This window comes from Sinocyclocheilus rhinocerous, unplaced genomic scaffold (assembly GCF_001515625.1).
Source record: "Sinocyclocheilus rhinocerous isolate Xijiao unplaced genomic scaffold, SAMN03320098_v1.1 scaffold6048, whole genome shotgun sequence".
In the NCBI taxonomy this organism is placed as follows: domain Eukaryota; kingdom Metazoa; phylum Chordata; class Actinopteri; order Cypriniformes; family Cyprinidae; genus Sinocyclocheilus; species Sinocyclocheilus rhinocerous.
In genome coordinates, this window is record NW_015650692.1 from 155,802 (window position 1) to 180,557 (window position 24,756).

Consider the following 24,756-nt stretch of genomic DNA (forward strand, 5'->3'; position numbering starts at 1 on the left):
ACAAACTCCATCTCTGCGACTTGTATGTACATTTGGTAAACAACATGTGGCTGCCATCTTTCCATATTTTTAATGAGAAGCACTTATCAGCAAAAGAGAAGCTTTAAGAGTTCCTTGTGGTTTTCTGTTAAAATAAAAGACAGCCATTAATATTAGTATTGTAATTTTAATCATAATATAACATAAATTGATAATAATGATTGTTATTATTATTATTATTATTTTATAGCCATATTTATTAATAGTCGTTATTGATTAATCACAACATTTTGGCCAAATTCTGTAGTCCTACAAACAAGCTGAAATTTTAAATCACAATTGCACTTTTTAATAGAAAACTTGTGCAGCTATTGGAACGGAAGAAAAAAAAAAGATGAAAGTTTCCACAGGCACTCTGTTCTAACTTCCTAAACTTTTACTAATGCTATTTTGATATGTCAAATAGTTTCCAATCCAGAGATGAAAGATGAAGATAAAATATGAAATGTGTGGCCATCACCTAATGTCAAAGCAAGCTTTATAACACTTAAACTTATATCTTGGGGTGAGAATCTTTAGGCATGTCACATTTCAAAGTCATGATGCAATTACACTTAGCACAGCTACCTGTTGAAACTGGTTTCATTGAATTGTATTTAAAAGCCAAAATAAAATACCCAGGAACACACTTTGGTTGGCATTTAGTAGCAAAAAAAAAAATCAGTCAGCATGACCTGCCTGATGACAATATGAGTGACAATTAAATGTCTAAATGACAAAAAAAAAAATGTGTATATATACAATTTACAAACATATTTGAATACAAGTGTTCGGTCTGATTAGCATTTGAGTGAAGCCCAAAATCCTCAAATCAAGACTTAAGTAATGAAGGCCAATTACTCATACCCTGTTCTAACATGCTGAGGTTTTTTAGTCCATCCACAGTGGAAATTGTATTATACGAAGCCAGAATTCTTTGCACATAAGAAGAGAGTTAAATGCAGTTTCTCAGCAGCACTCAACACAGATGAATGGAGCTTGTTCTGCTCTTGTGATGGTGTTCTCAGTAACATTATAATGTTGCCACTGGAACAGAACAGTGCGTCAGTTTGAGCAATGCAGATGTCTAGTTCCCTCTTTCAACTCAATAAGAGCGCTCCCTAAAAATCGCTTTCAATCAATGCTCGCAGCTCGATGAATCATCAAAATAACGCCTCTTTGAAAATGTTGTGAGAGTTTTTGTGTGTTTTAGTGTGTATGAATGCAGAGCGCATCCAGATATATGAGCTGTAATGGCCAGATTGTAAAACAATGTGATTGTAGCTTTAGTTGCAGATTTTCTTGGTTTCAGCTCCAAAAAAAATAATAGCGGCTATATAACAAACAAAATTAGAGGGAAAGAAAATAAATTAATTTTATTATGAATATAGATGTTATTGAATAGACTAGTATCAGATATTTGTTTATAGTTTTCTGTTGCCTTCATATTTTGCTTCCTGTTACTTCACAATCTGTCACATCCTTTATTATTAATTGGGGAGATGTTACTGTAATTTGCATAACTGCATGTCATTTAGCAGACATACCTCTATGCGACCTGTGTCTGGTTGAAAACCACGGGAAGGGTCTTCTGTAGTGACCCGGCACTGAATGGCACAGCCATTGATCTGGATCTTGTCCTGCTCGAGACCCAGCTCAGGAAGACTACGGCCCTCACACACACGCAGCTGTGCGTGAACCAAATCCACACTAACAGAAAGAGAGAAAGAGAGAGAGCAGTTATCAGCACTAACTAATGAATAAACCCTGAAGTGGAGTAGAATTCATTACACAAACTTGAAACAGCAATCTCACTTTTATCTGACAATCACAGCTGCGTAATTAATTAGCTGATCTTCCTCCTTTTGAAATGTTTATCCACGAAAGAAGTTTGCCCACTTAGCACTCACACCAATATCAAGCAATCTGCTTTGATTCATTTTAATCCATTATGATGTAGATGTATTGATTGCTAATGAGACACAGTTTCTAATGATCCAAATCAATCCTTTTTTAATTCATCCAATTAAAATCTTTCAGACTTGATTCAGAGTTTTAAAAAAAAAATCACGTAAAATTAGATTAAATGAATTCAAATGGCTGTATGAAGAGAATTAAACACAAATACCAATATGCTCTCAAAACTACCTTAGGAAATATCTAGCAAATCACTTCAGGGACTAAAGCGATCTGCTATTTTAGCTGACAGGAACTATGCTAATGTTATAGCTAAGCTGCTTAACAAAGTTGATAAACCACTTCGAATTTTATTTTTGAGATTTTGAGAGGGGGAGAAAAACTTAAAAATGTATTTTATGTTCTTAGCTGGATGTAAAACATATGGTGGTTAAGAAGCTGCTTTGACATTTCTTCGAAAGATAATGATTTGGCATGAAAATGTAAAAAATAAGCACAAAACCGCATACCGTCAAGCATTTAACATAAAATACCTGTATAGATCTTCTACTTGTCAGCAGTAGCATAGGGTAACGTCAGCAGAGGTACATAAACTCTATTCAGAGATCTACCTGTCTGTCTATCTATCTATATCCGTATCTATCTCTATACAGCAGTAGCTACATTCTAGAAAAAAAAAATGCAATTAGGATGAAAATGTTTTCAAACCTGAGACTTTGGATAGTTCCCTCACATTCAAGTAGAATTGCTGTATACATAGATATAGATATGGCGATTCTGTCTGAATGTGAGGGTGAACTATTTAAAGTCTCAGGTTTGAATACATTTTCATCCTTGTCTAATTGCATTTTTTGTAGCTAGAATAGCGCCTATTTTGCTTAATCTAAATGAATGTTTATGCCTGATTTACTATGTGTATTAATTAAGCATTAGCAGAGATCTTTTCTTTTGCACAGAGCTGTTCTTATTCCACACTGGTTGCAGTCTGGTGCTGGGTCAGCTGAGGAATTAATAATGTTTGTAAATGGTTCAGGTAAACACATAGCTAGTGGTCTGTAATGCAAATAGATAATGGCCTAGTTAATTGAAACAAAATCAAAGGGTGAATATGGCACACACACACATGTCTGGTCAGCTATCCTTGTGGGGACTCTCCATAGGTGTAATGGTTTTTCTACTGTACAGACCGTATTTTCTATTGCCCTACACCAACCCTACCCCTAAACCTACCCCTCACAGGAAACTTTGTGCATTTTTAGATTTTCAAAAAACTTAATTCTGTGTGATTTATTAGCTTGTTTACCCGTGGGGACCTCAATTTAGGTCCCCACCGTGACACGAGTCCCCACGAGTCTGTGTGTATTCAGGTTTAAGTCCCCACCAGAATAGAAAAACAGGTACACACACACACACACACACACACATTCAGTGGTATTGAACAAAGGAACAAAGGAAGTACAGTACATTAGCAATGTATATTACTGTCAGAGGATGTGAAAGAGGAGAAGAAAATAAATGTGTGTGTGAGAGAGCGATAGATAAAGAGAGAGAGAGAGAGAGAGAGAGAGAACCTTTAATCAATCAAAATATTGCACACTTGGCACAACAATATAAAAGGATTTTCAACAATATTCACCAAATAAACGATAAAAAGTCATCTTCACAAAACACAAATGAACCACTATTTACACACCATTTGTACCTGAATTCAACCATGTTTCCTGTAGTTTAAAAATATATATATATTCTACTCTTATTCTTTATTCAACTAATGCTGTAAACAGAGAAACAGTAAAAGAGAGTATGTGTAGGTTTAGCTATACCTGGGACAAATCTAAAAAGTATTCACAAATATAGTGAAGCATGTCAAAAACTGACATTTCAAGTGGTCCTAACTATTTGAAAAGCGTATAAAATAAACAAATCATGTTTGCTTTAATCTAATGTCAACGACAACAAAGTCAAAGTGTGAACTGGGGAATATCGACCAATACAAACATTGTCAAACACACAAATGCACACAGAACCAGGATGAATCACATAACATTCTATGTCTCCATATATCTAAGTCTTCTATATCTCCTCATTCTATGTCTTTTATATTTCCAGAGAAAGTGAATACCTTACCAACATTTCAACACATGAATTTAAGCAACCATTTGTGCACTTAAGCAGGGCAAGAGCCCAAACCATAACGAAGCAGAATACCATTTAAGCCTGATCTTGTGGAGTACCCAGCTAATAATCTTTAGTTTTCTTCTGGAGGTTGAGTACAGCCCCAGAGCCCCAGCACCATAATGAAAGTATTATATTTCAGTCTGTTTCTGTTTATAGCTTTTCCCCTCATTATCTGTGCCTACCAAAAATGTGGGATGTGGATGGGATGGAAATATACTGATTATACCCACAAAATGAAATTTAAGAACAACTCTGGATGAAAGGAAATGCAATTTTTTTTTTAAGTAACAGTGACCAAAAAATATACAGCAGTTTTTTCCCCCCGAAGACTATGGGTGAATTCACTAAATATTTTTGCCACTTTTGCATGCATTTCAGCTCAAAACGTTTTCACTAATCAAATGCAATCCATATTAACTTGACGCTAAATTTTCTAAAAGTTGCAATTAGATTACTATTATTATTTTACTATCTATGTTTCTATTATAGTCTTATTTAAGCTATACATAGTCTTATATAGCTTAAATAATGACCATTTACTCACAGCAAATGGTGCCATGAAATTGGCATTCTTTTCAGGGTAAACTTTTGCAGTGGTCATCGGCATCCAGATAGTGCTGAAAGATTGGAAACTGTGTCATGCAAATTGCGTTCAACAAAATTGTTGTGCATGTTTGCGCTGTTACTTGCTACCTGATTATTTCCTTTATATTTTTTAGTGAAACGGATGCTAAATGCAAAGTAAACAGTGCATGCAAACTAAATGCAACTATCAGCGGGTGCAATTTATTCTTAGAGAATCGTGCCTTCAGTATCTTTTTGTGGTCTTTGTGCATGTGAAACTCCAAAGCGAGTTTGAGTCCAGAGATACTTTTTATTTCAATGGCCGTAGGGCATTCCACTTCAATAGTGATTCTTGTTATTGCTTTCTCTTTAATGAGAAGCAACATCAAATAAATAACTATGTGCGAGGACAAGCGGGAGGTAGTCATGAATAAAGCTGCACAGATAATGTAGAAAAGGAGTTGAGAATATTTTGCTGAATTTTGTTATATTAGTTTCAAGCGATACTTTCCACTGAAAGCTTGAATAAACAAATCTTCCTTCGTTTAAAAGCTGTTTTTGTAGTCTGCCTCTCTTTCTTCACACACACACAGGTCCAAAATTAACTTTTTGCCAATGGCAGGAGAATTTCAGTCATAAATATTTATCTCCATACATGAAATTGTATTTTGCAATTATATGACAACAACAACATTAATAATACTAATACTAATACTAATACTAATAATAATAACATTTCCCCCCTATGAAAATGTAATTATTAAACATTTAATTTGTAACAAACAGCACAGGCCACTGTGTCTGTGGCAGCACCATATACGAGATGAATCAGTCATTATGTTTTGATATCTTATCTACTACTCTTCTTGGGCTCTTCCTCTTGTTGTGGTTTAATGCACCATAAGATTGAACCTGAGTGGAACTTTTATTATGTAAATTCAGTGCAGATTTCTGTGTTACTATCCACAGATGCATAGGAACAATTTTACTAAATCTGTCTAGAACAACAATGTCCACTCATGATGAATGACCCACCGTGCAATTCACACACAAGAACAAAGACTCAAGCAATCACTACTGGTGCCAGCAGCTACATAAATGTCTGTAATTTAAATATTAACACATGCTCTCACCTGTGATCTGCATACAAATAACACATGGCTTTTTGCCTGTAGGTATCACTTTATTTTCAAACAGCAAACTCATAATTAATGTCTGCCACTGCTATTGAGCTGAGACACCGAGCGAGAAGTTGAGAATGTGTGAGGTGTAGAATATCTAATGACCTACATGCCAAAAACGATTGAGAGAGAGGTGTGTAAGACGGAAGAAAAGATTGCTTTTCATTCGCTGAGACATATGAATGCCTGAAAAAAGCTAAAGTACAGCTAAATGTTTCTTTGTCTCCAAGAATAAAACGAAGAAATGAATAATGAAGTTAAGCGAAAATGTAATGTAATGTATACTGTGATTATTTGAATGTTAAAAAAGCATGTAAATACATTATTATTGCCTTACATGCATGTTATTATATGCCATGATTAAAATTAAGCACTCAATTTTATTCTGTAACAGGGGTCACAAATAAGGTTGAAGACCCCTGCAACAAGCAAATATTGCTTACTTGTCTTATTCTCAATATAGACAGCGATAGCATGTGCTGTTCAAATCGAAGAGGTCAGAGAGGACACGTGTCACTCAATACTGATCAAAGATCAGCAGGAATGTGTTAACGAGCCTTTAACACTGAGCTGACCTTGAGTGGTTGAAGCCACATCCTTCCCACAAGCAAACACAAATACACACCAAGAAAAACACTACTTTTGGACAAGAAAAAGTACAACTACAGATTGCTCTTGATTTAAAGGGAAAGCAATGTTGAAATATTTTTTAACTACAGTAACTTAACTACAGTGGGATCAAAAGTTTGAAATCACACTGAAAATCTTTTGTTCAGTTAAACCTGGAAATAAACAAAAGGTTGTAGTGACATTAACATAAAACAAATATTTAGCATTATAACAATAATTAAAATTCTGCACTCTTCATTTCTCAGTCACTAATCGAATAATTAAATTTGTGGCATTGATCATTTTGCTTCCATTTATGTACTGTTTTTTTTCTCAGTAGCACTAAATATTATCATGCTGATAATATAACTTATTTTCCAAATAAGCAAGAAAAAATGCAAAAAAAGAAGCATTTTCACATCTCAGAGTTTTGGACCCCACTGTACCCTACACCTATCCCAAAGAGTGTAAATACTGTGGTACTTGCAAACATGTCCAACATGTCCGATTCTGGCTCTACCAATGGTGTGAGTTAGGGGTGGGACTACCTGTTTCCAATTGGTTAAGTGACACAGGAATTACACACCTCAGGTGCTTTCATTAAGACCTTCAAGTGCTAAATAAACAACGGCAGCACTAATTTTTTCTCTTGCCTTAAATGAAAAAAAAAAAAGGAAAAGGAAAAGTAAGGAAAAGAGAGCAAAGAACATACAGAGAAAAGGGAGGAGCAAAATCAGTCTCAGGAGATAAATAATGACAGATGTATATATTTGGGGTGGTTATTGACTTTTTAAATATTCATATTTGCTGCTTATTATCAGCAAATGAAGGTCATAGATTGCAGGATCCCAAATAAAGGTTCCAGCTCGTCTGCATTCTCATGAATATGCATGATAAAACCAAACTTCCAGACTTCCAGCCATACTTTTTAATAAAGGTGTTTATTTATTTGCTTCTGTCATTCAGTGCAAGAGGATATGAGACAGAGAATGGTAAGGGTCAGATGAGATGGAACATTCCCTTGATGGATGAGCCATGAATAAAACGTTCAAAAAAATGTATAAATAAAAAATAAAAGCAGGAGTTTTCTTACATACAGTAGTATTCATTTTTGAAAGCCTCCTCTGATGTAATTTTCATCAGTCTCCTTAAGGAGCCATTTCAGTATCCAGCAACCTGAAACCATCCTTTTCTGCATAGGGTATCAGTGTTTCCATTTCGAAAGGGAACTCCACGCTGCTTCCTCTAGAGGGCGCTAGGGGAACGCCTTCAGCATGAATGAAAAAATTACAATGAAACTTGACATTGGCAGACGGCAGCCTATGATGTAAACAATAACGCGGCTGCGGATATAAAAGAGTACCTGTGGAATACGTCATCCTCTTTTTTGTCTTCAGGAGATCCGTTTGTTTGAAGCGTAGTGAAAAGGCGATATGGAAACATCCTCTGACAAGCACTTTAGGAAGTGTGTTCCCCCATGTCCGCGTTTTGTGACACCGGATGATACACATGATATGTGCGTTATTTGTCTCAGAGAGGATCATGCGCATTCTGTTCTCAAGGGAGCAGAATGTGCGGCTTGCGAGAGCTTTTCTATTAAAAAGCTCCGTTCAACGCTTGTCCCTTTTCTCGAAGGGAATTAGGACGAGCGTCGGCACCTGGTGGTTCGGGACCTGCTGCAGCCGAGACTGAGATCATGGGGCTCACAGGTCGAGCTGGTGGAGGATTTTGAACGAGGTATTTCTCTTTCTCATACTTCTGCCGCCGACGTGGGCGATCTGCTGGATGTGGATGTTCTTTCTTTAGAGTCATCTAATCCAGCAGATAGTGCTCTTTTAGATGCAAGCCTAGAAGAGCAGGATGTGGTTGTTGAGGGTGAAAATGAAGCATTGGAACCCTCTCAGCCTGCCTGCCCCGCATACAGTGAACTGTTAAAGGTTGTGGCGCGTGCGACTGAGAGATTAAATCTTCCTTGGAAACACGAAAAGCTAAAGACCGCTCACGGCAGATTAGATGAACGTTTTTTGGCTGCCCATGATCTCCCAGTTCCAACGAGTTTTCCGTTTTTGCCAGACCTGCACACCGAGGTGGAAAGGTCTTGGAAAAATCCATATTCGGCTCACGTTCATCTTTTTCACCGTGCAAATTATGCAAATGTGGAGGGATTGCGCGAGCACGGATATGCGTCGATGCCTCCCATAGAAGAGACATTGGCAAACTATCTTTCAATGGGAGAAACATCGATGTTGAAGACTCCGACCCTGCCGTCGAAGCCTCTGAGAATGACATCTAAGCTGAACGGCAGGGCGTATGTGGCTGCGGGTCAGGCTGGTTGTGCTCTGCACACGATGGCTGTGTTGCAGGCCTACCAGGCTGATCTGCTTAAAGTCCTGGACGATTGCAAGGGCCTGTCCCCTGAAGTGGTGATCGAGCTGTGCCACACTACAGATCTTGCTCTCCGGGCCACTAAACAAACAGATGCCGCAATTGGTCGTGCAATGGCGGCAATGGTGGTCACGGAGAGACATCTCTGGATTAATCTGGCTGACATCGGGGAGAAAGAGAAATATTTTCTTCTCAATTCGCCAGTCTCAGCCTCTGAGTTATTCGGCACATCAGATGAGACTGTAGTCGATAAATTCAGAGAAGCGAGGGCGCGGTCAGCAGCTTATAAGACATTGATACCGCGCCGTCCTTGGTTTGCAACTAAAACCTCGGGGTACCCTGGGCCGTCTGCGTCTGTGGACTACAGGCAGGCTCAGAGGCGAAGTGTGGCAACTCGGGCTCCTCCTCCCCATGCTGGCAGGAGCAGGACTCAAAAAAGGAGAGATATGAGGAGGAATAGGAAGGATTTGAGGGAGGTTATTGAAGCCAAACGCGTGGGCGGCACAAATCCGCCCCACGCCAAAGGGAAGAGATAATTCTCCTTTCTCCTTACTATCCCAGCCGCTGAGAATGGAGGCCCTATTACTATGGAGCCCCCATTACACAGGTTTGTGTAGCTTACGCATCCTGCTATACTGAGGTTCGATGAGAGCCTGTATCTGGTAGTGTGGTACAAGATCCTATGCAGTGACATTAAGTTTTGGCCCTTTGGTGGGCCACCTTGATAAACTGTCATATGGCTGAGTTGGTCTGGCCTACTCTTGTATAGAGTTCTCCTGAGGCCTCCACTCACCTGAGCTCCAGCTAGATGGTCCGCTCAAATGAGCTCCAGCTAGAGTTGGAATCAAGTGTTCGGCCCATTGTAGGGCCGCCTTGACAAAAAGTACTTATGCTGAGTAGGTTTGGCCTCCTCTCGCTTAAGAGAGTCGAGAGCATGGTGGCGTTGGTATACTGTTCCCCTAGAGTTACGCATGTAACCTCAGGTTATGCATGTAACCATGGTTCCCTCAGAATAGGGAACGAGACACTGTGTCTCTTTGCCATGCTTCGGGCATTCCTGCGTCTCCTTCAGACAAAGATGTGGATGACGTATTCCACAGGTGCTCTTTTATACCCGCAGTCGCGTTATTGTTTACGTCATAGGCTGCCGCCTGCCAATGTCAAGTTCATTGTCGTTTTTTCATTCATGCTTCAGATGCCGGTCACGTATTTTCTTCTCAATTCGCCAGTCTCAGCCTCTGAGTTATTCGGCACATCAGATGAGACTGTAGTCGATAAATTCAGAGAAGCGAGGGCGCGGTCAGCAGCTTATAAGACATTGATACCGCGCCGTCCTTGGTTTGCAACTAAAACCTCGGGGTACCCTGGGCCGTCTGCGTCTGTGGACTACAGGCAGGCTCAGAGGCGAAGTGTGGCAACTCGGGCTCCTCCTCCCCATGCTGGCAGGAGCAGGACTCAAAAAAGGAGAGATATGAGGAGGAATAGGAAGGATTTGAGGGAGGTTATTGAAGCCAAACGCGTGGGCGGCACAAATCCGCCCCACGCCAAAGGGAAGAGATAATTCTCCTTTCTCCTTACTATCCCAGCCGCTGAGAATGGAGGCCCTATTACTATGGAGCCCCCATTACACAGGTTTGTGTAGCTTACGCATCCTGCTATACTGAGGTTCGATGAGAGCCTGTATCTGGTAGTGTGGTACAAGATCCTATGCAGTGACATTAAGTTTTGGCCCTTTGGTGGGCCACCTTGATAAACTGTCATATGGCTGAGTTGGTCTGGCCTACTCTTGTATAGAGTTCTCCTGAGGCCTCCACTCACCTGAGCTCCAGCTAGATGGTCCGCTCAAATGAGCTCCAGCTAGAGTTGGAATCAAGTGTTCGGCCCATTGTAGGGCCGCCTTGACAAAAAGTACTTATGCTGAGTAGGTTTGGCCTCCTCTCGCTTAAGAGAGTCGAGAGCATGGTGGCGTTGGTATACTGTTCCCCTAGAGTTACGCATGTAACCTCAGGTTATGCATGTAACCATGGTTCCCTCAGAATAGGGAACGAGACACTGTGTCTCTTTGCCATGCTTCGGGCATTCCTGCGTCTCCTTCAGACAAAGATGTGGATGACGTATTCCACAGGTGCTCTTTTATACCCGCAGTCGCGTTATTGTTTACGTCATAGGCTGCCGCCTGCCAATGTCAAGTTCATTGTCGTTTTTTCATTCATGCTTCAGATGCCGGTCACGCTGAAGGTGTTCCCCTAGCGCCCTCTAGAGGATGCAGCGTCTCGTTCCATATTCTCAGGGAACCATGATTACATGCGTAACCTGAGACGTTTTCCATTATTGATGAGGCTTTTAGGTGTTTTTATTTGATGTCTTCTGACCATAATTCTTCAGATACTAAGTGGGTTTCTTAAACATTTTAATTAACATTGTATCAAATTCAGTAAATGTGTAACAAAGCAAAAAATCCCCTGAGTGTGGGTTTTCACAGATATACCTTATAAAATAAGTTAAACCTACAGGGAATGTAAAAATCAATGCATAAAAAAGTAGATAATAATAACATATTTACCATGTACATATATATACACACACACACACACACACACATTATAATTTTATTTTATTTTCTACAATGCAAAACATTTTCTTAAAAGAGTTATTTGGTAGTCATTATAATTAGCTTAAAATATTTAGTAATTACACTTCCATTCAAAAGTTTGGGGTACAGTACATTTTTTTTAAAGATTTTGAAAGAAGTCTCATATTCACTAACACTACTTTTATTTGGTCAAAAATAGAGTAAAACAGTAATATTGTAAAATATATTAACAATTTAAAATTACTGTCTATCATTTAAAAATATTTCTAAATGTAATTCCTCTTTTAGGGAACTCGCGCTGCGTCCTAGGTGAGTGCCTGGAAGTATAAAAGGGCACCTGCTGAATACGTCACCAACTTTTGTTGTCTTCAGGAGTCGTATGCTTGCAAGCAGTGTGTGTACTATATCTGTGAAACCAGGCAAGCTTTTCAAGAAGTGTGTGTCTCTATGTCAGAGGTTTTTGACACCTGAGGACATGCACGACTTGTGCATTATGTGCCTAGGTGAGGAGCATGCGCGTTCAGTGCTTTAGGGCTCCGAATGCACACATTGTGAAGGATTCACTAAGCAAAGGCTCCGATCACGTTTTCTCTCTTCTCGAGGGAAGAGAGGCAGGCGTTGGGTTCCGCTGCTGCCGAGGCATGGCAGAAGCTCAGCTCGTGGGGATTGCAGGTCGAGTCTGTGGAGAAGCCACTCATACGGGGATATGCTGGATGTGATGTATCGCGCTACTAAGCATCTCAATCTTGCGAAAGGCCTAAGCCTGCCTGCGGCCGACTAGATAAGCGTTTTCTGGCCCATCTTGAATGTCCCGCCCCCAGGAGTCTTCCATTTCTCCCAGATCTTCACTCAGAGATATCTAAATCCTGGGGGAATCCGTATTCATTTTGATTGCATCCCCTTCAACACGCTGATTATGTTAATGTTGAGGGTGTGACCGAGCATTGATACGTGAGGATGCCCCCTGTTGAAGAGACATTTGCAAGCTATCTCTCGCAGGGTGAGTCACCCTCTTTGAAGATTCCTGCCATGCCATCCATGGCGCTTCAGACCACCTCGTGCTTGAATGGCAGGGCGTATGTGGCAGCGGGTCAGGCTGGTGGAGCGCTGCACATATCAGGCTGACTTGCTGAAGGATTTGGATATGGGCAGAGGTTTGTCTCCTGTGGCGGTTAAAGAGCTGCGCCGCACCACAGATCTAGCTCTCCGTGCCACCAAGCACACTGATGCCATTGGTTGCTCAATGGCGGCTATGGTGGCTACGGAAATGCATCTGTGGATCAATCTTGTGGCCATCGGGAAGAAAGAAAAGGACTTTCTTCTTGATGCTCCGCTTTCGCCTACTGGGCTTTTTGGCACTTCCGTCAAGGCAGTTGTGGATAAATTCAGAGAGGCGAAAGCACAATCCGCTGCTTTCAGGAAGTTCATTCCTCGGCGCTCCAAATCCTCCACTAGGGGGGATGATCTGTCTAGTAGAGCTGAGGCTCATATACAATATCAAAAGTCTAGCATCACTAACCATGCCCCTCCTCCCTCTAGGAGTCGATGGTGGAAAGCTAATGCAAACAAAGGAAATAAGTATCTCAGGGACATCCTAGATAAGAGACGAGGTGATCGCCCTCCCGATGCTGGGACTCCTTGATCATTCTCTTCCCTATCTGAGGAAAGCTATGTGCTAGTTCGGTGATTGCTCCACTGCTTAGGGTTTTTATGTAGCCGTCTCCTTGAGCACTGCCTAGATAGTGCTGTCACCCATTTTAGGGTTTATAATTAGACAGCCAACTGCTGGTGGTCTTGGCAATGGCAGTGGCCCCCTTTCCTAGAGCCTAGCTATCTGAGGATAGCTATGTGCTAGCTCGGTGATTGCTCCACTGCTTAGGGTTTTTAAGTAGCAGTCTCCTTGAGCCCTTACCTAGGTGGCGCTGTCTCCCCTCTTGGGTTGTAAGTAGACAGCTCACTCTCTATGGTCTGGATAGTTTCAATCGGCCCCCCCATCTGGTAACTTTTTCCTAGGTACATAGCTAGTTCAGTGATTGGTCCCCTGCTTAGAGATTTTAAGTAGCAGTCTCCTTGAGCCCTTGCCTAGACAGTGCCATCTCCCCAGCTAGGGTTGTAAGCAGATAGCCCACACAGATAACTGGTCTTACCTGGCTATCTAGGCTAGCTGTGTATGGTTTATTCTTGGTCTACGAGCCTTCATAAGACCCTTAAGGATATAGCTATCTGAGGATAGCTGTATTCTAGCTCAGCAGCCACTCCCCTTACTTGGGCTTTAAGTAGCAATCTCTTGAGCTCCTCTAGAGGCTTTCTAGTGTAGTCTCTTCAGTGGTCTTGTGTATAGCTGTGTGGATAGCTGTGTTCTTGACTTGGTTTGGATGTTCCCTTTTATCTGAAATCGGGTTCCCCCATTTCTGCCAGGGTATGTGAGGAACCCGAGGCGTCAGTGGCTTGGCCCCTTTCTGAGGAAAGGCTTGGTGTATGTCTGTCACTTCCTTGGTACTCTCTCACCAAGTGGACAGGCACGAGCCTCGGCATGGCATAGTTGGCACTTCATTCCCCATAGTGTCCGCTAGAGGACGCAGCACGAGTTCCCTAGAAGGGGAACATCTCGGGTTACGCATGTAACCATGGTTCCCCAAGAGGGAACGAGATGATGTGTCCCCTCGCCATGCCTTCGGCCTGCCTGTTTACGTCTCCTTCAGACAACTAAGTTGGTGACTTATTCAGCAGGTGCCCTTTTATACTTCCGGGCACCTGCCTATGATGTCATGGGCCACGTATCAAATCAAAGCTGAAAATAGTTATACTTTGATTGTTTTCAGGATTCTTTGATATATATAAAGTAACAGTATTTATATATTTTTTCTTTTATTTTTATATAATATTTAATAATATTATTAAAAATAACAGTATTTATTTGAAATAGAAATGTCTTCAATTTAATGCGTCCTTGCTGAATAAAGGTAGCCTATTAATTAAAAAATAACGGACCCTAAACTTTTCAACGATGTTGTACTTAAAGTCAGGTAAATGTGTATTTGGACAGGTATTCAAGATAGAGCAGTTAAAGTGAAAAGAAAGTGAAAAAGTGCAAAGAAACGAGCAGTTCAGTATCTTTATCAGAGCACAGCATGCAACTACAACAAAGCCCATTTCCAGCTCTTATCACACAGAGCAGGCCCCAGCACGGAGCTCCACCCTAAGGCTCATTATTCCAATCATATCAAATACAAGCAGGCACGGCTCCTCACAGCTTAGGTTATCCACATTGTTTGATGATGCTCAGTGGGGCTCAGCATGGAGCTCTGCTATGGGCCTCATACTGCACCTCAGGTCAGAGTGAATAGGCCCAAACGTTGAGCTGCACTGGGAAGCACAGCTGATTGAACGCAGAGGCTGCAGCATGTTGGCATTCTCAATTAGCTGTGCTGGATTTCATTTGCCTACAGTATGGTGTGTTGGGAAATATGATTGAAAGCAGGTTCAATAAAAAGCTACAGGTAAAGATTTATTATTATTATGTATTTTTTTTTTTTTACAATTGGTTACGTGCTTTATACAATACTTAGAGTACATGTTTTCAATACTCTTAGTGAGCACAACAGCAGCGTGGACTAAACTGAGAATTATTTAGTCTTTGCTTTGATACAAAATGCATTCAATGACCACCTAAACTCAAACACTAGCAAAACTCTATGCAACTATAAAACTGTTAAAAGCTATGTTAAGCTAAGAACAGTATATTTTATTATTATTATTATTATTATTTAATTGTCCTTTATTGTCCTTTCATTTAATATGGGCCGTTGTAATGATTATAGAAACTGGAAAAGGCAACTGACAAAATCTAATCGTACACCATATACTTTTTAAAGGGGTCATATGATGCGATTTCAATTTTTCCTTTCTCTTTGGAGTGTTACAAGCTCTTGGTGCATAAAGAAGATCTGTAAAGTTGCAAAGACTAAAGTCTCAAATCCAAAGAGATATTCTTTATAAAAGTTAAGAGTCAGCCACACCTACCTAAAACGGCTCGTTCTAACATGCCCCCACATATCTACCTCACTATGTGGGAAGATTTGCATAACGCCGTCCAAATGTTCACGCAAAGAAAGAAGGCGTAACTTTTATTCTCGTTTTTGTCTCGTCGCTTCGTCCGGGACACGGCATCAACAGTATGGTGAGGGGCGTAACATTTCCGTCCCACGCTTGAGGTATTCGGCCAATCACAACGCACTGGATAGCTGGCCAATCACAGCACACCTCGCTTTTTCAGACCGATGAGCTTTGTAAAAATCGACGCGTTTCAAAAAGGCGGGGCATAGAGGAGAAACAATAATGTACAGTATGTGGAAAATAATGTGTTTTTTTAACTTTAAACCGCATAAACACATTTCATTACACCAAATACACAAAATAATGTTCTTTTTAGCAGCATCATATGACCCCTTTAAGATAATATAAGAAATTAACATCCACAGATTCACAGATAATACCCTAGAAACAGCCTAGTAACCTCCATTCAACCACCCTGATTGGATTTTTTGATGGCCAATGCAATATATTAGAGACCAGAGTGGCCAGTGGCTGATGGGCGATATAAAGCCGATATAAAATATATTATACAATTTAAAGACAGTAAATACCACATGCATAATTTTTGCAATTACATTTATATTGATTTTACACAACATTTTCTATAATCGTTAGAAAAGTAATCAATAAAATAAAAAAATAATAATATAAACATCAAGTTTTTTAAATATACACTAAAATGCTCATAAACTATAGCATTTTATGACAAAATTGAAAATGGCTGACGCCCAAAATTGCCAACATGAGAAAATTGAATTTGCTATGCTGCACCGAATCTAAAGCGACCAATCTTTTGGCCACACTGAGAAAAAATGTACATTTTTGTAATCTCTTGGCCAGTAGGAGGCGCTGTGCTGAAATAAAAACAAAAAAGAAGAAAAGAAAAGAAAAGAAAAGAGCAGCAGCATAATGGTCTGCGGTTGCAGGTGGAGTTGTGAGTACAGTTAAACCCATAGACTTACTGAGATTCTGCTCTGTCATCATTGTGTCCTTCAGTAAGTCTGTTAACCTGACTGCCCTAGGGGAACCGTTTCTGCAGTTAGTGTACTCGGATGACAAATGTCTGCTAAATGGCAATAACAACACACCCACACACCCACACACACACACACACACACAGGTTTGTTTTTGTGAATTGTGGGGACATTCCATAGGCGTAATGGTTTTTATACTGTACAAACCGTATTTTTTATTGCCCTACACCTACACCTACCCCTTACAGGAAACTTTCTGCATGCATAGATTTTCAAAAAACAAACAAACCTCATTCTGAGTGATTTATAAGCCTTTTGAAATATGGGGACACTCAAAATGTCCTCATAAATCACCTTCTCGACACTCAAAATGTCCTCAAAAATCATCTTCTCGTTGTAATACCTATGTCATACCCATGTCATTATACAAATTTGTGTCCTCATAAATCACAAAAACGCGCGCTCACGCATGCACGCACACACACACGCACACACACACACACACACACACACAGCCATAAAGACCCTGATCATACCATACTAGAGTCAGTTGTGTAAGCTTAAAAAGCAACACCTCAGTTTATTGTAGAGCATGTTCTTAGAAAAAATAAAAACAGCAGACGGTAAAGCTACAGCATAGAGCTACGTCCACCAGGAGCCATTACATTTAATGAAATCCTTCTTTGCAATGCCCTAAGCACATACTTTAAAGCTAGTGGTTACTGTTCTATAGACCTCCAACAGATTTTAAAGGAAATACAATCCCACTAGGGTTTCCATTTATATCCTGATCTAAGAATAACTTCATTTGTCCAAACTGCACAGCAGAGATCAGGGGGATCAGCACAGAAGAGTGTCTCAGGTCATTTCTGTGCTTGGATTTATGATGCTAGAGCAAGAGTTTGGGTGAAGGAAGGTAAGGATCAATATGAACTGGAAGACCCTCAAAAGAGCAACCAATCAGAATCAGAGAAGAGAGACTCAATTCATATTTCAAAGAATGTGTCAACAAATGATGAAAAATCTCAATTGAGTGTTTCCCTCGTTCCCCCACGAACATAAATTCAGTCACCAAATGATTTTGCAATGAGCTGTAAAAACATGTGTAAAAAAATGAAGTAATGTTACAAATGATTGTTTGGTGAGGAGAATGTTCATCTAATCCAGCCAATCATACCAAAAGAATGCATATATAAACAGCTGCTTACCTCAATCCTGCAACAGAAATATAAAAACAAACCGATAAGAATGGACAGGGAAAAACTGACAAGATGAGAACGATGAGAAAGAGGAGTCCAACAAAAGCCACAGAGGATGAGAGAGAAGATAAATGACATAAAGAAGTGGTTGGACAGAAGGATAGGGAAATAAAAAAATGGAAGAAAAACATGAAGGAGACTGAAAGAAGAGGAAAGGTTAAGGAAAAGGCTGTGAACTAAATCACAGAGATTGATAAGGGTATTAGTGTCAGAAAGAAAGGTGAAATAGGTTTTCTGGTCCTGGGTCACCAAAACTCTCACTCACTTCTGACTTCAGCATTTCTACAACCTTATTTTTCTTAGTTTTTAGCCTCTTTTGCAGTTTATCCTTGTTTCTGTGCCCTCTTCTTCGGTCTCAAACAGCGCAACCCAAGATAAAGATCTACTGCAGCAATTTGGAGACTTTGTTGAATGGTCATTACTCAATATGTGGTGGGCTGCCCTGAACACACACAAATCTTCCTGCACACACACAAACACTTTTACAACATACTATATATATTATACATCCACATGGATAAGCACAGAAATCATGGCCATATTTCACTCCAAAATCATAACAAGTATAATACAATATGAAGTTAGGACCATCAGGATTTCTGCACATTATTTTTTATGACAGTTCTTAGTACTGTAATATAAAAGGATAAATAATGATGATAATGATGATGATGAATAAAGATAAATTTTTTAAATGATACAGTATTGTAGCATCTGGACCAACCAGACACAATTTTTTTTTTAGTTATATTTAACAAATACTCTGTAACACCACTCAATCAACAAACCAACTATGAGGGTCTATGGACCCTTCCCCCGAAATGCATCTAACACCTCAGAAAGGCAGAACAGGCCTCTGGTTCCAAGGCAACCAATGCTGATATCACTGGTTTTATTGCCCAAAGGAATGCGGGCAGAGCAACTCACAATTCATTTACCCTTAGGAAAGACACACAATGCCCATAAAAATGAATTCTTCTCCAATTAATTCATAGAAAAACTTTCTGTGAATGAACACATATCTCCTCAGGACGTTGTGTATACCATTACTGTTCTTGTATATTGTCTTTTGAATTGTATACTGTTTTGTGTGTGTTTTTATACATGCTTATGATAGAACCACTCGTTCATGTAATCTTACCTATACCATGTTTAGTATCTATGAATTTGTCTTCTGATGATCTAAATGGGAGTATATATATATAGAAACTCCCAATATTTTCTATATATCAATCACCATCGAGTCAGAACATCTTTGGAATTCATCACTCTTCAAACCCGGAAGAACGTGATCGCAAGTCCAAAACCTTGAAACCATCAAGACTTTCATCCGAGACTACATCCGGCCACTCGTCAACAACCAAGGCAATGCAAGTATCGTACATTTAACTAAACAAAATAGAGGTTTAGTATAAGCTATAAACCCCGTTATAAAAGGCGCTGATGGTTTTACTCAGGTGGCTAACTGACTATTTTCATAGCTTCATTCTCTGGTTTTCCTGATGGTTTCATCCATCAAATCTCATTTGCCCTTTCCCATGTATGAGTGATTGTATGTTTGTTTGTTTAGACTAGTTATGTGTTAGCGTTTAGTTAATACAATTCTTAACACAGATTACATGAGTTTCGGATTCTGCCTTGCAAATTAATGTCCCTTTACGATTCTGATCTAGCTACATGCTCTAATGCATTAGTAGGCTACTGTAAGAAGGTTGTTTTCTGTGGCCACGAAAATATCCTTTCTTAGAGTTGATATGAAATTGCACTGAATGTTCGCTGGACGAACAGATTGGTTGATGGCAATTTAATTCTGCTACAGTTACTACTGGCAGCCAGTATAAATAATTGTAATTAATCATAATTAATTGTAATTATTTATAGACATTCCATTTTGAGCTAATTTGCTACATAAATGGTGGAAAACGGTGGCGATCGTTTTAAACATTATTTGCAAGCGGACTCAGTATCAGACTTGTGTGTTTGTCTTATGATAAACTCAGATAAACTATAGCTTGAATGTGCCTTCCTACGAGAAGTAGAACGTTTTCAGTGCTATAATTTGTATAAATCGTACAATAAGAAACTAACCTGATTTTAGCGAAGAAATCCCCACTTTCAGTTTTAAATGCATAAGTCTTAAGTCTGATGAAGAAATCTCAGATTAGCGGCATGCATTAATCTGCGTGGTGAAGAAATCCCACTGGCAGTTATATTAAAACTGGGCGACGAAGAAATCTCGCTGCAGTATATTTACTTTTAATAGTGATTTGAGCGATGTTCCTCATCTCCCTAAATTAAGGCCTTCTTGTATCTATCACGTATCATTGTAGTCATTAAGGTGATGCAATTGAATAGCGAATTAATGGTGTAATTCTAGCCTAGCTAACTAGTAATTTGCCATTGCCTGCTGTTTTAATTTGTGAATTAAGTCGTATGCGACACGTCATAACTGACTGCGCTTAAGTTTCCCATGCATATTTAGAGCAGCGCAAGTTCTGCTCCACTTGCGCGTGTTGTAAGCTTGCATCAGTCTCTTAGTAACGTCTGACCCCGGGAGGTGCGAGCAGGCTAGCGAATTAATGGTGTAATTCTAGCCTAGCTAACTAGTAATTTGCCATTGCCTGCTGTTTTAATTTGTGAATTAAGTCGTATGCGACACGTCATAACTGACTGCGCTTAAGTTTCCCATGCATATTTAGAGTTCTGCTCCACTTGCGCGTGTTGTAAGCTTGCATATGTCTCTTAGTAACGTCTGACCCTGGGAGGTGCGAGCAGGCTCTTCCGGTTCAATCTGATAACAGCACACACGTCACAGACCTTTGTGTAAGCAAATAACTGCGTGTAGCCGACGCTAACTCTTTAGCAGACATACAGGCACATGAACTAAGCCCTTTACCTAAACTGCTAGCTGTTAGCATCTGACGAACACTTAGATAGTGAGTGTAAAGTGTAGCTTTTGTAGGGATTTCTATCATGAATGGACACTGATATGCCACTGATTCAACTCGTCATGAGATCTAAACTAATTCAATCAGGAGACAACAAAGCTTTCTTTGTCTCAGGACTGGAAAGTTCGTTCACAACATATAGAAACCACGATGTCTTGTGACCACCAATGAATGAACTATTACATCCAACAGGAAAAGGACAGTAATTTAATCACACCCTCAGGCTTGCAAAAAACTATCAAATTGGAATCCAGTTTTAATCAGGTGGACTTCGAATTTCCAGATTTGAGTCCTTTCAAACCCTGAATGAATTAATAATAATTAATTCCCTACAATTAAGTAATCAGAGACATTACACTTTCATACCACTCCTCTTTCTCTCTCCCCCTCACTCCTGGTTTCACTTCCTGTTTGTGTTATCAGCTTCTGTTTGGATTCAGTTAGGTCGGTCCCTCCTTTGGTTTTATTTGAGTTATTTTTATTTTGACTTTATTCTACTTCTCTTTGATTTTATTTCATTAATTTACTTTTGTTTAGCTTGAATGTACTAATTCAGCTAAGTTGATTTTAATTAAATCAATTTATTTATTTTTCCTTTTAGTTTCCTACAGATATTAGGACATTTTACTTTTACTTTTACTTTTACCTTATTTTAGTTTGTTTGACCATCACCATCTTCCCTCCCGGTATAGGATTATAGAAGTTCTAGCAACTGTTGTATCCTTAAAGAGCAGTACAGGTTATTAGTAGCCCTAATTCCTGTCTCTGCTATACCCCTCCTTATTCCTCAGCACCAGGCCTATTACATAAGGTACAGTTACCATGCATTATGCTACAGGCCCCTGAGAAGACTAGAAACACTTCCTAGTGTCTCTGTTTATGTGCCTTGAGGTGTTTGATGTGTCCCTGCTAGCTTAGCTAACAGACCACCTAGGTTTTATGACCCTGCTGCAGCATTCCTTTTAAAAAGTGACAACTGCGTAGGCGTATCTCCTAGCTTAAACTAAATAAGGAAAGCCTTTCCTTCTCTCTCTGTCTCTTCCTGATTTTATTTCAATTTTGTTTATTTGATACCTTCATAGTAACCAAACCTGTGAACCATCAGTGCTTTGACTAATTGGTTGACCACATGTATAGCCCGGTCATTAGCTGACCTCTGCTTTCAGCCCCATCAACAAAGTTACTCAAACTCGCTCTTTGTGTTCACGACCACAAAAACATAGCACCCTACCTCACTAGCTATTCACACCTTACACGGCCTACACAGCCGTTCCCCATACAGACAGCTTAACACCTCTGTACCTACTTGCATTTGCCTTCTGCCTCTCTCTCTCTGGTGTTCCCACAAGTGTGCCAGTATGTCGCAGACATTCCACAGACATCCAGCCTGCCAGCTTACCAGGACCACCTGGAAACCCAGCAGAGCACTGTGATGGACATCATTCAGCCCAAAGCAGCCAACGACCTGCATTGGCAGAGAAAGGAACAGCGAGATTGCGACACATGTGGATGCCTGACACCCAGCCTGAACCACCAGGATCTGACCAGCATCATATTCTCCTTGGTCCACACCCTCAAGGGCCTCAGACAGGAGATAAATGAACTGAACCTGCAAGTCACAGAGTTCTACAGGGAACTGACACCTGCTCAACGAGAGAAAGCACAGAACGGATGCAAAGAACCTCACAGAATGGTGCGACAGAAGGAAATCACCAGTCTAGAGTTGAAGTCCAAACCCTGACTCAGCAATTCTGCAACATTAAAGAGGAGATTGACATGGTTCAGAAAGAACTGAAACAGTCCAACAGACTGCGCATGGACTCAAGTAAAAGTCACCCTGCTGTACGTCACACTGCCAGCAGTGTAAACCCCCTCACCCCTGTACACAGATACAAAGGGCGGAGCCAAAACCTTCTGCTTGACACTTCACAAGTCAGTTTCCTGGAAACCTCTGGAGCCGCAAAAGGAAAATAATAAATTCAGACAAACTCTGAAATGACACATGGAGTGACACTCAAAGACTTCAACCAAATGTCCAGAAACATCCCTGCATTCACACCAGAACTTGCAGGAGACCACGACGTCAATGCCTACCTGCGAGACATTGACTTTTTCCTGCAGTCTTGGGCCAGTGTGAACCGCCAATATAGACTATCTGCTCTGGATCACATCTAGCTCAGAGGAGCGACACTTCCTGGCTCGACAGCCAGGACACATCAAATCAGACTACCAGCGTCTCAAACAAGACATCATAAAGGAATTCTCAGACACAGAGTCTGAACACGGACTGATCGCTGCCCTAGCCACCAAACAGGGCTGGTATGAAACTCCACATGCTTACTACCACAGACTTTGACGAGCTTACTTCGGCGCTCGCAATGAACCTGGGATGGAGGAGGACACCAGCTTCAAGAGCCTTTTCCTCCGAAACCTCCACCCTATTGCAAGTCACCATTTAGGCATTATGGCCTGCCCCCACTCAATACCTATTCAACAACTGCGTGACCTGACACAGAAGGCCTTCAACAAGCACAAGGCCTCCACCATAGGTGTTTGTAAGACCCCACTGATTCTGAACTGCACAACCCAGAATCCAAAGCAGGCACCAGAAGGCACCCAGCATTGCCACAATGCAAGGCCCTTCTACAGAAAGCCACTAGCCAGTGGAGGACAGAGACGTCACCATGGCAACAGACCCAGGTTCCAGACCAACCACTGGCAGAAGCCATGGAAAAGGCCGTCCTCACCCTGCGAACACCATGGTATGTCCTACGACAGTCCCCCACAACATCCTCCTTCACACCAGTGCCCAACAAGGACAAGGAGGCAACACAAGGACAGCTGAACACGCCTACTTCTGAGTTATAGGAGCAGCTGACACTAGCAAAAGAGCTCCTTGAACCAACTCACTTCAGGATGACAGGTGACACTGCCTCGACACCTTCTGCACAAGCTTGAGAACCCGCACCTTGCTACAGCTTACATCACCACAGCACACCACCTGACAGCATCCACCATGGCACCACAACCACTCCTGGAGGCAACAACAGCCAGAGAGCCACCACTCTCTGTCTCCCAGACGTGAGTGGGACGTGGTGTCTGATTGTTTTGCACCTTTGACATTGCTCGCTGTTGTCTATTCGACAGACAACAACGTTCGAAAGGGGGGATATTTGTGGCATCTGGACCAATCAGACACACACTTTTTTTAGTTATATTTAACAAATACTCTGTAACACCCCTCAATCAACAAACCAACTATGAGGGTCTATGGACCCTTCCCACGAAATGCATCTAACACCTCAGAAAGGCAGAACAGGCCTCTGGTTCCATGGCAACCAATGCTGATATCACTGGTTTTATTGCCCAAAGGAATGCGGGCAGAGCAACTCTCACTCATTTTCCTCATAGGAAAGACACATAATGCCCAGAGAAATGGACTGTTCTGTAAGTAATTCATAGACAAACCTGTCTTTAAATGAACACGCATATCCTCAGGTCCATTTTGTTTATCATTACTGTTCTTGTATATTGTCTTTTTTATTGTATACTGTTTTATGCATGCTTATGATAGAACCCCTTGTTCATGTATTCTTACCTATACCATGTTTAGTATCTATGAATTCATCTTCTGATGATCTAAACGAGAGTATATATATATATATATATATATATATATATATGTTGGTACATAGGCAATATATTAGTACCCCGTTATAAACGGCACTGATGGTTTTACTTGGCTGGTTAACGGACTCTTTTCATAGCTTCATTCTCTGGTTTTCCTGATGGTTTCATCCATCAAGTCTCATTTGCCCTTTCCCCATGTATGAGTGATTGTATGAGTGTTTGTTTAGACTAGTTATGTGTTAGCATTTAGTTAATAAAATTATTGTGCACAAATTACATGAGTTTCTGATTCTGCCTTGCAAATTAATGTCCCTTTACGATTTTGATCCTTACTACATGCTCTAATGCATTAATACTGTATGAAAGTATTTTCTGTGGCCACGGAAATATCCTTTCCTAGAGTTG

The 24,756-nt window shown here is 40.5% G+C and overlaps 1 protein-coding gene across 1 annotated transcript in view; it reads right to left on the reverse strand.

Moving 5' to 3' along the window:
* Nucleotides 1-24,756, reverse strand: part of LOC107712165 (pyruvate carboxylase, mitochondrial-like) — a 161,665-nt gene that overhangs the window by 132,956 nt on the left and 3,953 nt on the right. Inside the window, exon 3 of the mRNA XM_016517317.1 lies at nucleotides 1,566-1,728. Within this exon, the coding sequence (XP_016372803.1) occupies nucleotides 1,566-1,728 (163 nt within the window). The remainder of the gene's footprint in view (nucleotides 1-1,565; nucleotides 1,729-24,756) is intronic.